The sequence below is a fragment of the Pelobates fuscus genome, chromosome 9 (genome assembly GCF_036172605.1).
Source record: "Pelobates fuscus isolate aPelFus1 chromosome 9, aPelFus1.pri, whole genome shotgun sequence".
Lineage (NCBI taxonomy): Eukaryota > Metazoa > Chordata > Amphibia > Anura > Pelobatidae > Pelobates > Pelobates fuscus.
This window is the reverse complement of record NC_086325.1, coordinates 84841691-84858202: the sequence shown is the minus strand read 5'-3', so window position 1 is coordinate 84858202 and position 16512 is coordinate 84841691. Positions and strand designations below refer to the sequence as shown.

The 16512-nt window shown below is 41.5% G+C and overlaps 1 protein-coding gene across 4 annotated transcripts in view; it reads left to right on the top strand.

Annotated features, from left to right (window-relative positions):
• Positions 1-16512, top strand: part of LOC134572864 (synaptotagmin-like protein 2) — a 116558-nt gene that overhangs the window by 58457 nt on the left and 41589 nt on the right. For all 4 annotated transcript variants that reach the window (XM_063432127.1, XM_063432124.1, XM_063432126.1 and 1 more), the window contains exons 3-5: positions 2678-2829; positions 13478-13562; positions 16124-16208. In XM_063432127.1, coding sequence (XP_063288197.1) covers positions 2678-2829; positions 13478-13562; positions 16124-16208 — 322 coding nt within the window. The remainder of the gene's footprint in view (positions 1-2677; positions 2830-13477; positions 13563-16123; positions 16209-16512) is intronic.

Sequence of the window (16512 nt, the reverse complement as noted above, 5' to 3'; positions counted from 1 at the left end):
CAGACACACACACAGCATGACACAGACAGACACACAGCATGACACAGACAGACACACAGCATGATACAGACACACACACACAGCATGACACAGACACACACACAGCATGACGCAGACACACACAGCATGACGCAGACAGACAGACACACACACACAGCATATACAGACAGACACACACACACAGCATGACACAGACACACACAGAATGACAGACAGACACACACACAGCATGACACACACACACACACTCCCACTGACATACATACTTTTTGGTACCTGTGGGTGGGCAGCCTGATAGCTGTGCTGGCGGCCGCAGGGAGAACTTGAAAGGCGGCCGCTGGGGAAGCTCTTCATGAGGCTGCTGGGGGAGCAGGCTCTTCTGGGGGAGCAGGCTGTTCTGTCTCTGCCCCCCCTCCCTCGCGCACAGCTTAATGAGTCTCTTTCTAGCGCGCGAGGGAGGGGGAGCAGAGACAGAACAGCCTGCTCCCCCAGAAGAGCCTGCTCCCCCAGCGGCCTCATGAAGAGCTTCCCCTGCGGCCGCCTTTCAAGTTCTCCCTGTGGCCGCAGGTCACCCCGGCCCCAGGTGCTGACGGCCCACCAGGAAATTTCCCGGTATCCCGGTGGGCCAGTCCGGCCCTGCTTGGTGTTGTCAGAACTGGACATACAGGTAAGATTGGCACCCTTTTCCTCATCTCTGTCGCCTTTTCACTTGTTAATTTACTGGTCCCTACCTGTAGAAAAGTTCCTGCTTCCCCTAATGCTGGGGTAGGCAACTTTCAGCACTCCAGTTGGTTGGACAACACCTCCCATGATGCTTTGCCAGCATTACAAGTGTTATAGGAAATGTAGTCCCCGACATCTGGAGTGCTGATCGTTGCCTACCCCTGCCCTAATATATATTTTCCTTTTGTCACACAGTCCGTAAAGTTTTCTTGTGCTCTCCCCATGAAGATCTGTGCTCTCCTTATCTACACCCTTTGAAGGCTCTACTTTGTCACAATCTTTCTATATCAATCTTCCTCCCTGTCTGAATTCACTGTGCCCTCTTATTATTTTGCCTCCCTGTGTATCCATTCTATTTTCTCCTACGTCTATACTAAATTCCCTTTAACTCATCCTTTAGGTACCAGGGGGAGTCTCAGATTAGTCAATCCATTCTTTTTTCATATTGAAGTTATGTATATTTAACTACCAGACTGCTAGGCATTAATTGCAAAAATAAATAAAATCATAAAAAACAAATAAAAAAAAACAAAACTTGTGTTTATGAACCCATGTGTCACTACATAGATGGTTTGTGATGGGATTTTAACTTGTTGAGATGCTAACCCCAGCAGCACTGTATCGTTTAGAGTAACACTTTAAAAATGGGTCCTGTACCAATGAAAGGCCTGCACCAGGTCACAGCATGACAAATTCTCATTCTAAGTACTACGTTTGGAGCATGCAGCAGAAAAAGTTAGACTTCTCTTTCCCCTACATACTTTAATACACATTTGCTTTCTTCAGCCAAATGCAGAACTAATTCTCTAGTCTGAATATAGTATCATTAAAAAGACATAGAAATCACCATAACCACTTCTGCTCCTTGTGTGAGAGTGCAAGCTATACAAGTCCTATGTGACTTTTATTTAGGGTGGCCAGATCCACCATGTTTACAGGGACATATATAATGTTGTCATATTCATGAAAATGCATGTAAAGGGTTGCCCTGCAGTATATGCTGAATGAATTGCAGGATTCTAACTTGCCTACTTGCTTCTGCATTCGAAATATATAAGGGCTTCCCTTTTCATGTGCTGCCTATAAATATATATCTGATATATGTCCCAGAAAACATGGTGGATTTGGTCTCCCTGCTTATATTGCCTCTCTGATAGTTTTCTGTGAGAGAGCCTTACCACAGCATTGCATAGATTCTGTTACCTTACCTATGTAGTTTCCCTCAAGTGTTTTTTTGTGATGATTTGTGATTTATGGCATATGTAAATCACAAGATTTGTGTGTCAAACAAGGGAAACAGGTAGGATTTTCCTTTTTTTTTTTTTTTTTTGCATTTTATTTTTTTATTGGATACTATAGGCATCGAAACCTCGTTTGCTTTATGAGGCCCTTTTTGTGTATGGATCCTGCCTTTGCAGCTATTTAGGAGTTATTGTTATCGCTATTGTTTCTGTCCATTCAGCCCTAGCCACATCTCCCCGGGTGGTGACACAGCCGTCATGAAAAACAAATGGTTTTATTTTCAATCATTAACTTACTTTAGAAGTATTTATCTCCTGCTCTGTTACTTGAATTTTAATGACACTCAGGAGGCTGCAGCAGGCTATTAACAGAGCTGAAGATAAGAATTCTGGATGTAACAGACTGTGCAATAGAGGAAGTTTAAACATTAGATCTCTCTTTACATGAAATGTTTAGGAGACTGTGTAGGTGACATACAGGGGAGGTGTGGCAAGGACTGCAAAAACATTGTGATTTAACAGATAGGTGACAGTGAATTGAGCAGTGAGGCTGCATGGGTATGATCTGTATAGCATAACCACTAAGTTAAGCTAAGGTTGTTTTGGGCTTATAGTATCCCTTTAAGAATTCTCTAAACTTCATTAGGATAAAAAATATGGGGTACCTCCAGCCCATATTGCCCCTCTAATGATTTTTTATAATTCTGTTCTAGCCGCCTGCAGGGATCTTTGAAAGATGAAAAGAAAAAGAAATTTGTGACAGGTGCCTGGTTTCATGATATAAAGTCTAAGAGATTTCAAGAGGATTTGCAAGGACCTGAACTTTTACGAGCATCGATTCGGAAGAAGAAGAATCCAGCAAACTGTAAGTATACGTACTCAAATAACACTCACAGGTTTTAATTTGTCATGGATCATGGGAAAGCATGGAAGTGGACAGGGAGGGAACATAGTTAGACACAGATAGTAACTGGTGGCAAGAGATATGTAGACCTATCATGCCTATGTTCTTCCCAAGCCAGCTCAGAGCTGCTTAAAAGCAGTACAATGTAAGACTTTGTTTCAAGCAAATCTTGTGGACTTTATATGAATTTTTCTCTGGTATCCTCAAAGGCAGAACTCCAGAGAAGAAACCCAAAACAGGACACAGGTCAAAATCTCGTCTGACCCCAAAAACCAGGACAACTGATTGTGAAAGAATATTTCAGTACATGTTGAAATAAATAAATGCATTTATGTGATATTATGCAAAAACAAGTCAAAATTTGTGAGTCTTCAAGGCCTTCTCAATCTTCAGTCGTTACCTTTAATGAGTGCTGGTGACAGATTTAAATGTTCTTTTGTGAGCCAAGCCTGAACCATAGAACGCACTGTCCATACTCCGATACAGAGAATTTGACAGCACTTGAGAACCAGCTGGCTAATTTAGTCTGCCTACTCCCAGTCTGCAAAGCTTAACATTAATTGTTGGTTTAAATTACTATTTGGATTGGCCTGAGGCCATTCACAGAAATTCTTCACATCTGAAGAAAGACTGTGTAATTTATGCAACAAAGTATTAAAGTACAAAGTATTCTTTGTAAATAATTCTTGTTTTTGGTACTTAGAACAGTTTTCAATGGAACATTATATCTGAAGCACCACTCCAAGTTCCGTAACCACCACAGTATGCTGTAGTGGTTGGGGTGCAAGGAGTGCCCTGGCATCCCCCCAAGATAAGTAGTCAAGACGGTTTGCTAACATTTTGATAACTTACCTGGGATCTGCCTCAAGTCACTTCCTCCATGAGAGTCAGAAGCTCTCTTCATTGACACTCTCCGCCAATGAGCTGGCCTTGCATGGCAGGATTTGGCTCAGGAGAGCTAAAAAAAGCTTTGTGCAGGAGGTTCCGTCTTCCAATGATGGAAGTGACCACAGGCCAGCTGATCCCAGGAAAGTTAGCAGTTTCACTGCTTACCATGAAGGGGGTCTCCAAGGGAATCTTGGCACCATAACCACCACAGTGTTTTCTAGTAGTTATGTTGCTCGGAGTTCATTTAGGATAATCAATATAATGATGAATTATTTTCTTTACCTTAGATGCAGGAAAAGAAAACCCTTGTGGTTTCTGACCATTTCCTCTTAAAGCGTCAACAATTTGGCTTACCTTATTGGCTTCCATGTTGTGGTCATAGGTAGGGCACATTGGCAGTTTAATGCTAAGCCTAGATTTTATGCATGATTTATAGATTATTGTTAACACTGACTATTATATTTCAGACATTGAAGCTAACACAGTTCTCATTTACTAAGCCAACCCAAAATGCTTGCAGTCAGCTGAAAGGCTAATGCTGTAGAGGTGTTTCTCATGGAAAATCCACTCAGAACTTATAAAGATAACTGGAAGTAAAATTCTGTGCATTATTTTTCATAAAGCATGGTTTGGCTGAAATGGTGCATTGTGGGGGGCCCTAATCTACCAATAATTTTGGGCATATTGGGACATGTATGTACTACTGCTGCAAAATGATTGTGTAAATTGTAACATATTTATAACAGAATTATTCTCAAAATAGTTAGATGTTGGCCAAGGAATATGTAAATGGTCACTATTGTCACCCAGACCACTTTATCTTAATGAAGTGATCTAGATGCAGTGCTTCTGTCCTCTTAACCCTGCAATGTAAAACATTGCAGTTTTTGAGAAACATCAAATGTTTACATTGCAGGGTTAAGTCTGCCTCTAGTGACTGTCAGTATGACAGCCACAAAAGGCACTTCCACTGCACTGACCAGTCATGTGCTGTGGATGCCCCATACAAAAGCATTGATTTAATCCTTTCCTATGGGCACTTGAAGTACATGCACATTACGTCCCCAGTGCTCCTCTTTGAGGAGCTTAAGATTGAACATTGCAGAGAAGGAGAGGTAAGCAGCACCGAGGGAGCTTTGGCGCTGGAACAAGGTGAGTAAAGAAGGGGTTTTAACCCTTTCTTTTCTGAATGGGGGAGGGGACCTAATACCACTAGAGACAAGGACACTCTAATATTAGCTATACAGATTTGAATACCCAATGTTCTAGTCTTCCGTTAATGATAACAGAGTGTTTATTCGTCACATTTTTTTTATTGACTTGCCCTCTGAACATGTTCCTCCTTTTTATTATCTACTGTAATACCACGCAGAATGGAAACTCCACCTGAGAGGAAGGTAATGTCAGAGTCCCAATCTGTATATATAAATGCTAAACTTCCACTTTTTAAAAAAAAAAAAAGAATGAGGATCTAAGTTAAATCTAATCAGTTGTAAATTAAAGTAAACTCAATAGACCAAAATGAAAGGCTCCTGATTGGCAGAGCTTCTGACTGGTGAGCAAGAGTTTTTTCATTTATTGATTCTGCATATCTTTTAGCATTATCTGTGTGATACAATAAGAAAAAATAGATGGCCAACTAATACCTACTTTTTCACGGAAATGTACTTTTTAACCCCTTAAGGACACATGACGTGTGTGACATGTCATGATTCCCTTTTATTCCAGAAGTTTGGTCCTTAAGGGGTTAAATGGATCTTCCAATGAGTGTCAAATTGAGTCCATAATGATCTCACCTTAAAAAGTGTGGATATTTAAGTGCAAGCTGTTTGAAATGATGGTGGCTTGTTTTTCTCCGTTCATAATATGATTTTATACACAGGGGGTCCCTAAGTCACCCATCACGTTCAATATAATGTAGGCCAGGTGCACCTCAAAGGTAGATCCCCAGATGTTGTAGAACTACAACACCCATGATGCTTTGCGTACCTTTAGCATGCCTTTAGTATGACAAAGCATCATAGAAGCTGTAGTTTTAAAGCATCTGGGGATCTACCTTTTGGGACACCTATGATGTAGGCTTTATAATGGCCATTTAGCGCTACTGGAGAGTAAGTATAGGGAGAGTTGAGCATGTTTACATAGGTAGCAAGGACTGAGGTCAGAGTGGGACTTATGCTACAAAAGTAGGCTACAAATAGTGTTTCAGAGCCACTGTTGTATATTGGATGGCAATTAAACCAGCTGATTATGTTGTTTCCTATGGTCCCTGAAGAGTATAGCTGCATTTCAGCTCTGCTGCTGCACCCTGCCAGCTAGCGACTGGCGTACCAGCCTGAAAAGCAGCTCTGACAACTATTTTTGCCAGTTCTGCTTACTAAATCAAGCCCATTATAAGGAACTGTTATTTTGCTGGAGGGAAATCAATTAATTCATCACAGATGAAATCCCAGAGGAACTGCCTTGCTAAATATATGTATTTCCTTCTGGCAATAAATAAATTCCAGATGCTGCCCAGCAGCGCTTTCTCAATAAAACATAATTAAATGGGTCAATATGTGTCTAATGAAAAAAAATGCATAAGCCTAATTTACAAATCTTCAACCAGACCTGTTCATTATGCATTGTGTTAATGAAAAGAAAAAAAGTTTGTGGAAGTGACCAGACCACCATTCCATTCTGGAATCTTTAGATGTGTCAAGTCAAATGATTCAATCATGTGACACACAACAGTCTTCCCAATATTTCAACACAGGGACTCCATTATACTGTGTTGAGAAGACTGTGGCAATGCTTTCAAGCTTCAATAGAGATGATCTACATACCATATCAGTCCATACTCTAGTGCTTAGCATATGGACATATCTGGTTGACCACCATGCTGGTCAGCCTGTCATCTTGGAGCACATGCCCGTTTACCGGATTGCACGGCCCACTTTCCCCTCACTCCTTCGGTCTACCACAGACCTGCTAAACATGGCAGGTCTGAATCTTACATTCAAAAACTGGATCCCTTTAAATTATGTTTTTCCTTTTTTGACTATTTTCTCTGGTAGTTTATTGTGTGCCATAGCATCGGTGCAACAGCTTAGTAAGGCTTTTGTATTGGTTATCAAACCATTTCTTTTTATCTTGTTTTAAGACTGTTTCTCTGGTTGTGAGATATTGTAATTTGGCTGTATGTGTTAGTGTCTGTTTCTGGTAAGACCTCTGTTACACGTCCTGGGATCTAGCCAGTGCAAACAGCAAACATCACTATTTATCAGGCACTGCTGGTCTCCTCCTATGTTTGCCCAATATCAGATGACGATCCCTCTAAACAGGAAGTGGCTAAACCAAAGTCCTGGAATGGATTAGCTTCAGTGACTCTCTGTGCCGCAGGTGAAAGCTGTATTGACGTGACTAAGTAACAGTGTGGTGACAGATGTAGTAAAGGGTGTTACCTCAACCACTGTTTACCTTTTGACGTTTCAGTTGACATTTTTAAAATACTCTGAAAACAACCTTACTGGTAATGATTGGTGGCTGGTGAAGTTTTAGCATGGTGGGGTGCCAGACTCCTATCCCAGAATTTTAAATGTACCGTTCAGATACAGTCATACAATAAAACAAGCTGGCCACAACATAAAGAAATCTGGAAAATACATAGAGTGGAGTACAATTCAGAGATGATCACACAATGATGACCCCTGAATAGAGAAGCCAATAGCATGCCTCCACTCATGGACAGCTGGCTCTGCTGCCTGAATGGCAGCTTAATGGAAATTCTTCTTAAAGAACATTAGGAATATGCAAAAACCTTCTGAAACAGGGCCGATTTCAAACCAAACCTGTTTTTTGTACAGAATTAAAGAGACTAATTTTGCTCCATATTTTTTTGGCTTACCACCCTCCCTGTGATTATTGTCAGAGGTTTGGCGGTCCTGGAGGAGACCAGACCCCTGGTCCCACATTCTCAGTGCTACTGCCAGTGCAACCGCAATGGAGCCTGCATGCTGTCGGGGCTCATCGGGTGCCCCATTCACTTAGGGGCACCTGATGGGTACTGCATCACAAGGTCCCAGTCAAGTGTCAGGGCACTCTAAGAGCACGAACGGGCCCCTGTACTATAAGCCAGCCTGGAGTAAGTGACAGAGAACCCCACACGGGATGGAGGAAGTGGCACAGCGCAGGCAGCAGTGGGAAGGAGAGGAGACAAGTAAGCTGCTGCAAGGTCCACACACATCATTCTCAGCCAGCAGCACCTCAAGCAAGCCATCCTCCTGCAGACAAAATGTAAGCTAACAGGAGGGTGGCTGCAAATACAAATATTATGATGTGTGTTTATATGTCAGTGTGTGTAAGTGTATCTGTGTGTCAAGCTGTGTGTATGTGTCAGTGTTTGTATCTGTGTGTCAGTGTGTGTATGTGTTAGTGTGTGTATCTGTGTGGTTGTGTACGTGCATGTATGTTAGTGTGTGTGTCTGTGTACTTGCATGTATGTCGGTGTGTTTGTCTATATGTGTATTCAAACACCAACACCAACATCCACACACATACATACTCAAAACAAAAAACATGCCTTCAAAGGAGGTGACCACTGTGGGTGGGCGTAGGGCTAGGTCATCAGGGCTCAGACCTTTGGTTGTGTAAGGGCCCCAAAAATATCTGATGGCAGCCCTGCATACTGCATACTACACAGCACACACAAAGTACACTTGCATTCATACACTGGCTATTATATGACTTGGGGGCAATAAATTAGGGTAACTCAGTGGTTAAGTACTATAGTTTAGCATTAATGACCTCAGGGAATATTACTTTGGGCAATAAATTGGGGATAAATTGGGGAAAAATGGTGGCAATGGGTATCATAGGTTGGGGCAAAGATTTGGAGGTATAGGACTTTTTACTATATATGCGAAATATGGCTTAGAGAGTAATTAATTAGGGGAGTGTGACTGAGTAGCAATGAATAGGATAAATGTGGCTGGGTCAGTGAATTGCGAAAGATGGGGTAATGAATTTGGAGAATAATATTGGGTGCTATAGGGGGGTTATATTCTGTAAACTGGCTTGGCTCAGTTTAAGAATTTATGTAATTTGAAGGGAACTGCATAGTGGGGAGTAAACTTGGGATCAGGGGTGCAAACTTTGGGAGAAGCAAAGGACGTGCAAAATCCGTTTGGCAGCAGAGGAATATGTATTTGTTGAAATTGGGCTAAAAAGGGTGTTGGGAGTGCATTGCGTAGGTGTGGCAGGAAAGCATTTTGTTCTTGGACCAAGGCAGCACAATGTCCTGGGTCAGCCATGATTTCAAGTAACATTCTTTCAGGAAGGGGGTGTGCTGGAGAGCTGATTCATCATATGCATTAGTTAGCCCTTTTTAAAAGAATTATTTTGAAATATAGCACTTGTAAGGGTTGCTCCAAACATCATAACTACTACAACATGCCAGATGCCAATACTGCCATTAATTGATTGGCTTATAGCATAGAAATCTGCACAGACTTTATATTAGCCAGCCTGGAACTTTAGTTCCTATTAGGATAGCTAATGACACCACAATTTACACCTGTCACCAGATAGTTTAATTTCTGTATGTGCAGTGTTTTATATTAAAATGCTCCACGTACAGGCACCATGACCACTTCAAATTACTGAAGTGGACATGATGCTTGAAGTAACCCTTTAAAAAGGCAAACAAGACATACAATGTGTGCTGTAGCCTAATTACCTCCAGTGGCACTAATAGCCTGATAATTCTCTCATGCTTCATACGCTTCTTAGTTCAACTACTACCCTCAGCGGTGCATAGGACATGCTCTAAGTCTATATCATCATTAGTCACCATTTCCATGCACTGTGTAATATTCATCTTTTTTATTACTTATCTTTGCTAGTTACCATGCCTTGCTATCTCTCATTATAATTCTAAAATAGTGCAGTATTTCAGACAGGCATAAAGCACTCTTGTCACTAATCACGCATGTTTTACTATGCAATGTCTTTGTTACTCTGTGAATTCTGCAATGCACAACAAAAATAAAGAATTAAAATAATTAAATAAAAAGGCAAACTAGAACTAAAACCCATTGCCATGTATCCACTAAATAGTTTTAGCAGCGCCTTGTGACTTGATAGCCTCTTTGTGAAAGATACCAGGATAAATGTCATGTTTTCTAAAACTGAAGTTTTCTAATCTTCTTTTTACAAATATAATTATATTTGAAAATATATGTTCAATTAATATACATTCATTATCCAGCAAATATAAAAATGCAATTAAATTGTCACTGTGAAGCAGGTAGGATCATATACCTTCACTTCCCATTCACTTGGCAAATCTTTAATTGTTTATGACAAATGGCTAGCCTGCCCCATTGCTCCCCCCCGCCCCCTCCCCTTGCCACTCCCAGGTGTAAATTCCTTTTAAGTAACTGTCTTATCTCTCTTCCCTAGACCCAAGCTCACATCTATCCCTGCAACAAGAAGGCCATTTAATTTTACTCAGCTCTACCCACCCTGGTTCCTTCTAACTATATAGCATGCACCTCCAGCTGTTTGGAACCACAGCCAATCACCTCCTAATTCCCTTCACATGCAGGGCCAGACTGGCCCACTGGGATACTGTGAAATTTCCCGGTGGGCCGTCAGCACCTGGGGCCGGGCAGGCGGCTGGCTGACCAGCGGCCGCAGAGGGAGCTCGTTTGGCGGCCGCAGGGGGAGCTGGCTGTTCTGTCTCTGCTCCCCCGCCCTCGCGCTGCTTACTGAGACCGGGGCCGGAATATCACGTAATATGCCGGCCCCGGTCTCATTAAGCTGCGCGCTGGGGCGGGGGAGCAGAGACAGAACAGCCAGCTCCCCCTGCGGCCGCCAAAAGAGCTCCCTCTGCGGCCGCCTGAAGAGCCAGCTCCCCCATGCGGCCACCATCAGACTGAGATCCCCATGTGGCCGCCAGCACACAGGTAGCAATTATGTGTGTCAGTGTGAGTGTGTGTGTCTGTGTCATGGTGTGTGTTTGTCTGTCTGTGTCATTGTGTGTGTGTGTATCTCTGTCCGTCATGGTGTGTCTGTCTGTGTCATGGTGTGTGTGTGTGTCTCTGTATGTCATGGTGTGTCTGTCTGTGTCATGGTGTGTGTGTGTGTGTCTGTCTGTGTCATGCAATGTGTGTCTGTGTCATTGTGTGTGTGTGTGTCTGTCTGTGTCACGGTTTGTCTGTGTCATGGTGTGTGTGTGTGTGTGTTTGTCATGATGTGTGTGTGTGTGTGTGTATGTCATGGTGTGTGTCTGTCTGTGTCATGTAATGTTTGTCTGTCTGTGTCACGGTGTGTGTGTGTCTGTGTCACGGTCTCTCTGTGTCGTGGTGTCTGTGTGTCATGGTGTGTGTGTCTGTGTCATGGTCTGTCTGTGTCATGGTCTGTCTGTGTTATGGTGTGTGTCTGTCATGGTATGTGTGTGTGTCTGTCATGGTATGTGTGTGTCTCTGTCATGGTGTGTGTGTGTGTCTGTGTCATGGTGTGTCTGTCTGTCATGGTGTGTCTGTGTCACGGTGTGTGTGTGTTTCTGTCTATGTCACGGTGTGTGTGTCTGTGTCACGGTCTGTCTGTGTCATGATGTGTGTCTGTCATGGTATGTGTGTGTTTGTGTGTTTTTACTCACCTTTTTTGCACCCACGTCGTGCTGGTCTCCCCTCGACTGGCCCTGCCTCTATGGCTGAGATCATCAAGCTTGATGATCTCAGCCAATCCTCACTGACACAGTAAGCACCTCTAGTGACCGTCTGAGTGTCTGTCACTAGGAAGCAATGTAAACACTGCCTTTTCGGTAAAAAGTCAGTGTTTACATTGAAAAGCCTGCAGGGACAGGATATAGACACCAGAGCCACTACATTAAGCTGTGTGTGTGCGCACGCCTGCTAGTGAGTGGGCGTGCTTGTGTGTGTGTACGCCTGCTACTGAGTGAGCTTGTGTTTTTATGTCAATGACCTTATGTATATCAGTGAGATTGTTTGTTTGTCTATGAGACTGTGTATCAATCAGCTTGTGTCAGTGAGATTGTCTGTGTCTGCATGTGAGTATGCTTACTGTATAATTAAAAATTTTACTCTGAAAGGACCAATATTTTATATTGGAAAAAGCAATATATATATATATATATCTATATCTATATATATATATATATATATATATATATATATATATATATATATATATATATCAATCATCTAGGGTGGCAAGACATAGCCTTACATATTACATATGACAATATATGGCGCAATGACTTATGGGGCTGGCATAGATTTTTTTTTTCCAGGGCTGCTTTGGAATCCCTAGTCCGGCCCTGTTCACATGCTATCAGCTGCTGCAGTTATACTATTAATTATCTCTGCCATCACATACAAATCCCTCTGCTACCTCTTGTCTCATCTCCCCAGTTTAACCTTTAGATTGTAAGCTCACGGGCAGGGTCCTCTACCTGTTGTATCTGTCTTTTCTTATTGTGTTTGTCTTTTTCCCAATTGTAAAAATACCAGTAATAAATAATAATAAGTACAGTTACAGGATGGAAAGGCATAGTCTGGTAAGAGAGCCTTCTAGTGTAATTTTAATGTGTTTGTCCCTAGTTTTTAGCTAAATGCATGTTCACTTGCTTCCCATCAAATCAGACAGAATTCTAAAATAAGCCCTTACTGCAACTTTTCACCCAGTAAACAATGATTAAATGTGGTTTGCTAGTAGCCTCCAAGTATTCCTATCAGATTTTTTTGTTGTTTCTATAAAAGGAAGACTGAATTCATGCATGTATTCTAAGTCATTGAGTGCAGGGATACTATCTAGTTGGACGATTTCCCTGTGACTTTGATCATTGAAATAACAAAAACTGCTTTCCCTCTTCTTGAATGCGTTATGGAAATTAAAACAAAATTAAAAAATAAGAATGATATACTAACCTTTCAATGTCCATCATCTGTTGGAAATCCCAAGGATCATGGAGATCAATCTGCCAATCCTGGGCTTTCTATTTATGTGGCAAAACTATTCATTATCCTTTACCCTAGACATTCAAATAGATTTTCTTTAGATTTTTCTATATAATGTACGCAAAGTATGTAACAATTTGAAGGTATAAAATGTGTTCTTTATTTAATTTATTTTTTATAGCACAAAATGTAAAATCATACATTTGTTGCATACGTATTGACCCCCATTGCTATGAATGCAATAAATAAGCTTGTTGCAACAGTTTATTTAAATGGAGTTTAACCTGTGTGTAATTAACGTGTTCATGGTCTAATAGCAACTGCACATGTTTCTGAAAGGTCCCAGAGTCAGATATAGAGTATGTATACGGCCATCTCACATACTAACGTAAATATCCGTTTTATTTCACTGACAGAATTAACAAGGTTAAGATGGAATTATTACCCCCACCACACCACTCTCTCAACTTGACTTGGACCATGCCTCTCCTATGCTTCAGGCCCTACCACCCAATTACTGAATAGGGGGTGCCAGTGCTGCTTCTTTCCTCTTGCCACACACCCATAACCTATACTGGTTATGGTTCTTAGATTGCCACTATGTACTCTACAGGAGGTACAGATAAGAAACTAGGCCTGGTAAAAACCAAACAAACAAAAAAAAAAACTTCAGAAGTTATAGAGGAGAAACTTGGCTTTGTAAAAAAGTTTTAAAAGACACACATGTGTTCATATTTAATGTTCTTTTCTTTTGACAGATGAAGATCATGGAACTGCAGGTGCGACCAAAGAACGAAAGACAAACTTGTTCTCAAAACCTGTTGTGGATCAAAGAGATACGAGGTGAGCCATTCCCAGTCATTGACCACGTAGAATTCACAGTTATGACCACAATGTTAAATGAGGAAATGAAATATATGCACTTGGGTCTAAGGTGTCTTTAGATGGTTGATGTGAAACACATTACAGTTTCATGAGCTCTCTATAAAGGCCATGATTTGGTATGAAACTCTATAGCATGTAAGCTCATTGAGCAGGGCCCTCAACCCCTCTGTTCCTGTGCGTCAATTTGTCTGGTTACAATTACGTGTCTGTTAGTCCACCCATTGTACAGAATTACGGAATTACCTGGTGCTATATAAATGATAAAATATAATAATATAATAATGAACCATCCGTATGAATACGTAAAATCATTCTGCACCAGGATAGAAAAGTGTCTCTCAGGTCTGGGATAGTTATCTGGGAGAAACTTTCAGATATGGTATTTGTGACTTTCATAAGAAGAAAACATGAGTTACTCGAACATAGTCTTTCAGAAAGGCATTTGATAGCTCACTCATTCCATCCATGATGGGAAAATACCATCAACCTTTCACATCCTGAACAGAGGTCTCCAAACCCCCAGTTTGTTGCTGACTACCCTTGCTCTACATCTTTAGAAGCAAGTTTAAGTTTACAAATTTACTAATACCTGGGTCCATGATCATTAAAGTTCTAGAGCAGATCATTACTGCGGAAATTGTAAAGATCTATTCTTTATTATTATTATTATTATTATTGCCATTTATATAGCGCCAACAGATTCCGTAGCGCTTTACAATATTTTGAGAGGGGGGATGTAACAATAAATAAGACAATTACAAGAAAACTTACAGGAATAATAGGTTGAAGAGGACCCTGCTCAAATGAGCTTACAGTCTATAGGAGGTGGGGTATTAGAAACATTAGGATAGGAAATATCAAGTAGGAGTGAAGCAGAGCTGGAGGAGAGAGCAAAGCACTATCCCATAGGAGAGCAAGAGACAGGTATGTAAGGGAGAGATTACTCTGGGAGGCCATACGCTTTCCTGAAGAGATGGGTTTTAAGGCCCTTCTTAAATGATTGAAGACTAGGGGAGAGTCTGATGGCAGTAGGCAAGTTATTCCATAGGAGAGGAGCCGCCTGTGAGAGGTCCTGCAAGCGTGAGTTGGCCGTACGGGTGCGAGCAGCGGTCAGGAGGTGGTCGCGGGCAGAGCGGAGGGTACGAGGAGGGGCATACCTCTGGATCAGTGAAGAGATATAAGAGGGTCTGGAATTGTTCAGTGCTTTAAATGTATGGGTTAGCACTTTGAATTGACTCCTATAGGATACAGGGAGCCAATGTAAGGACTGGCAGAGGGGCGAGGTGTGAGAGGACCGACTGGATAGGAAAATCAGTCTAGCTGCAGCATTCATTACAGACTGTAGCGGGGCAGTACGGCTTTTGGGGAGACCAATCAGGAGAGGGTTACAGTAATCCATGCGGGAAATTACTAGTGCATGGACAAGCTCCTTGGTAGCATCTTGCGTAAGAAAGGGGCGGATGCGGGCTATGTTTTTGAGTTGGAACCTACAGGACTTGGCAACAAACTGGATGTGAGACTCAAAGGTGAGACCAGAGTCAAGTATGACGCCAAGACAGCGCGCTTGTAGGGATGGACTTATGTGGATATCACTGACTTGAAGGGAGAGTGAGAGAGGAGGATCAGTATTAGGAGGAGGAAAGACAAGGAGTTCAGTTTTAGAGAGGTTAAGTTTGAGAAAGCGTGACGACATCCAGTCAGAGATTGAAGAGAGGCAAGCAGTGACACGTTGCAGGACGGCCGGGGAGAGGTCCGGTGAGGAGAGGTATATCTGAGTGTCATCAGCGTACAGGTGGTAGTTGAATCCAAAAGAGGCAATACGTTTTCCAAGAGAGGCAGTATAAAGAGAAAATAGAAGAGGACCAAGGACAGAGCCTTGGGGAACTCCAACCGAGACAGTGCGAGGGGAGGAGGTATCCTTGGAAAAGGAGACACTAAATGAGCGTTGGGAGAGATAGGAGGAAAACCAAGAGAGGACAGAGTCACAGAGACCGAGTGATTGAAGAGTTTGAAGGAGGAGAGCATGATCAACTGTGTCAAAGGCAGCAGAGAGGTCAAGGAGAATTAATATGGAGTAGTGACCTTTGGATTTAGCGGAGATTAGGTCATTAGTCACTTTGATAAGAGCGGTCTCAGTAGAGTGGAGAGGGCGGAAGCCAGACTGAAGAGGGTCAAGGAGAGAGTTGGATATGGAGATGTTCGACACAAATGTGACAAATGAATGACAGCAGATATTACAAACGCTGCAGAAATCCATAAAACAAATTATTATTTATATCACCCTGGAAACAAGTTAATTCTAAAACTACAGCTATAATTTAAAGATTTCCCAAGGTAATCTAAAGCGCTTTTAATTTAATTTTCTTTCCTACAATGTACGATTGTAACTCCTTGTCAGCAATTGTCCTTGCTAGAAATAGTTTTATTTGGAAAGAAAAGCCCTTGGAAGAAAAAAAAATGAAACTTTTTGTCCCTAAAAAAGCAGCTTTGTTTTATATCAAATAACATTTTTTTTCCAGTGTTAGTAACAGCGATACAGAAATATTCACATCTACGGTTCAGCTACAATCAAAGTCTTCATTCGTTCAAGAACCATCTGAGAAGGTAGGTAACATGTTTTGGGGTACCATAAAGTTTTAACTTGGGATAATAATATTTGAGAACTAATATTAGTTAAAGTATTTAACAGTAAGAAAATCTCAAGTTTTATGGGAAATATTTGATGAAGTCAGTGGTAAACGTTATTTAATTATTTTATAATGGATATTTTATGAAGCTGTTTCCTTTCCCCTAAATAACAGTTTTCCTGATATTTATTTCAACAACATCTTGAAATGGTTTAGGCTTTTATTAAATTTTTCATTTTATTTATTATTTATGGGGTTGATGGAAATATTATTTAATGTTG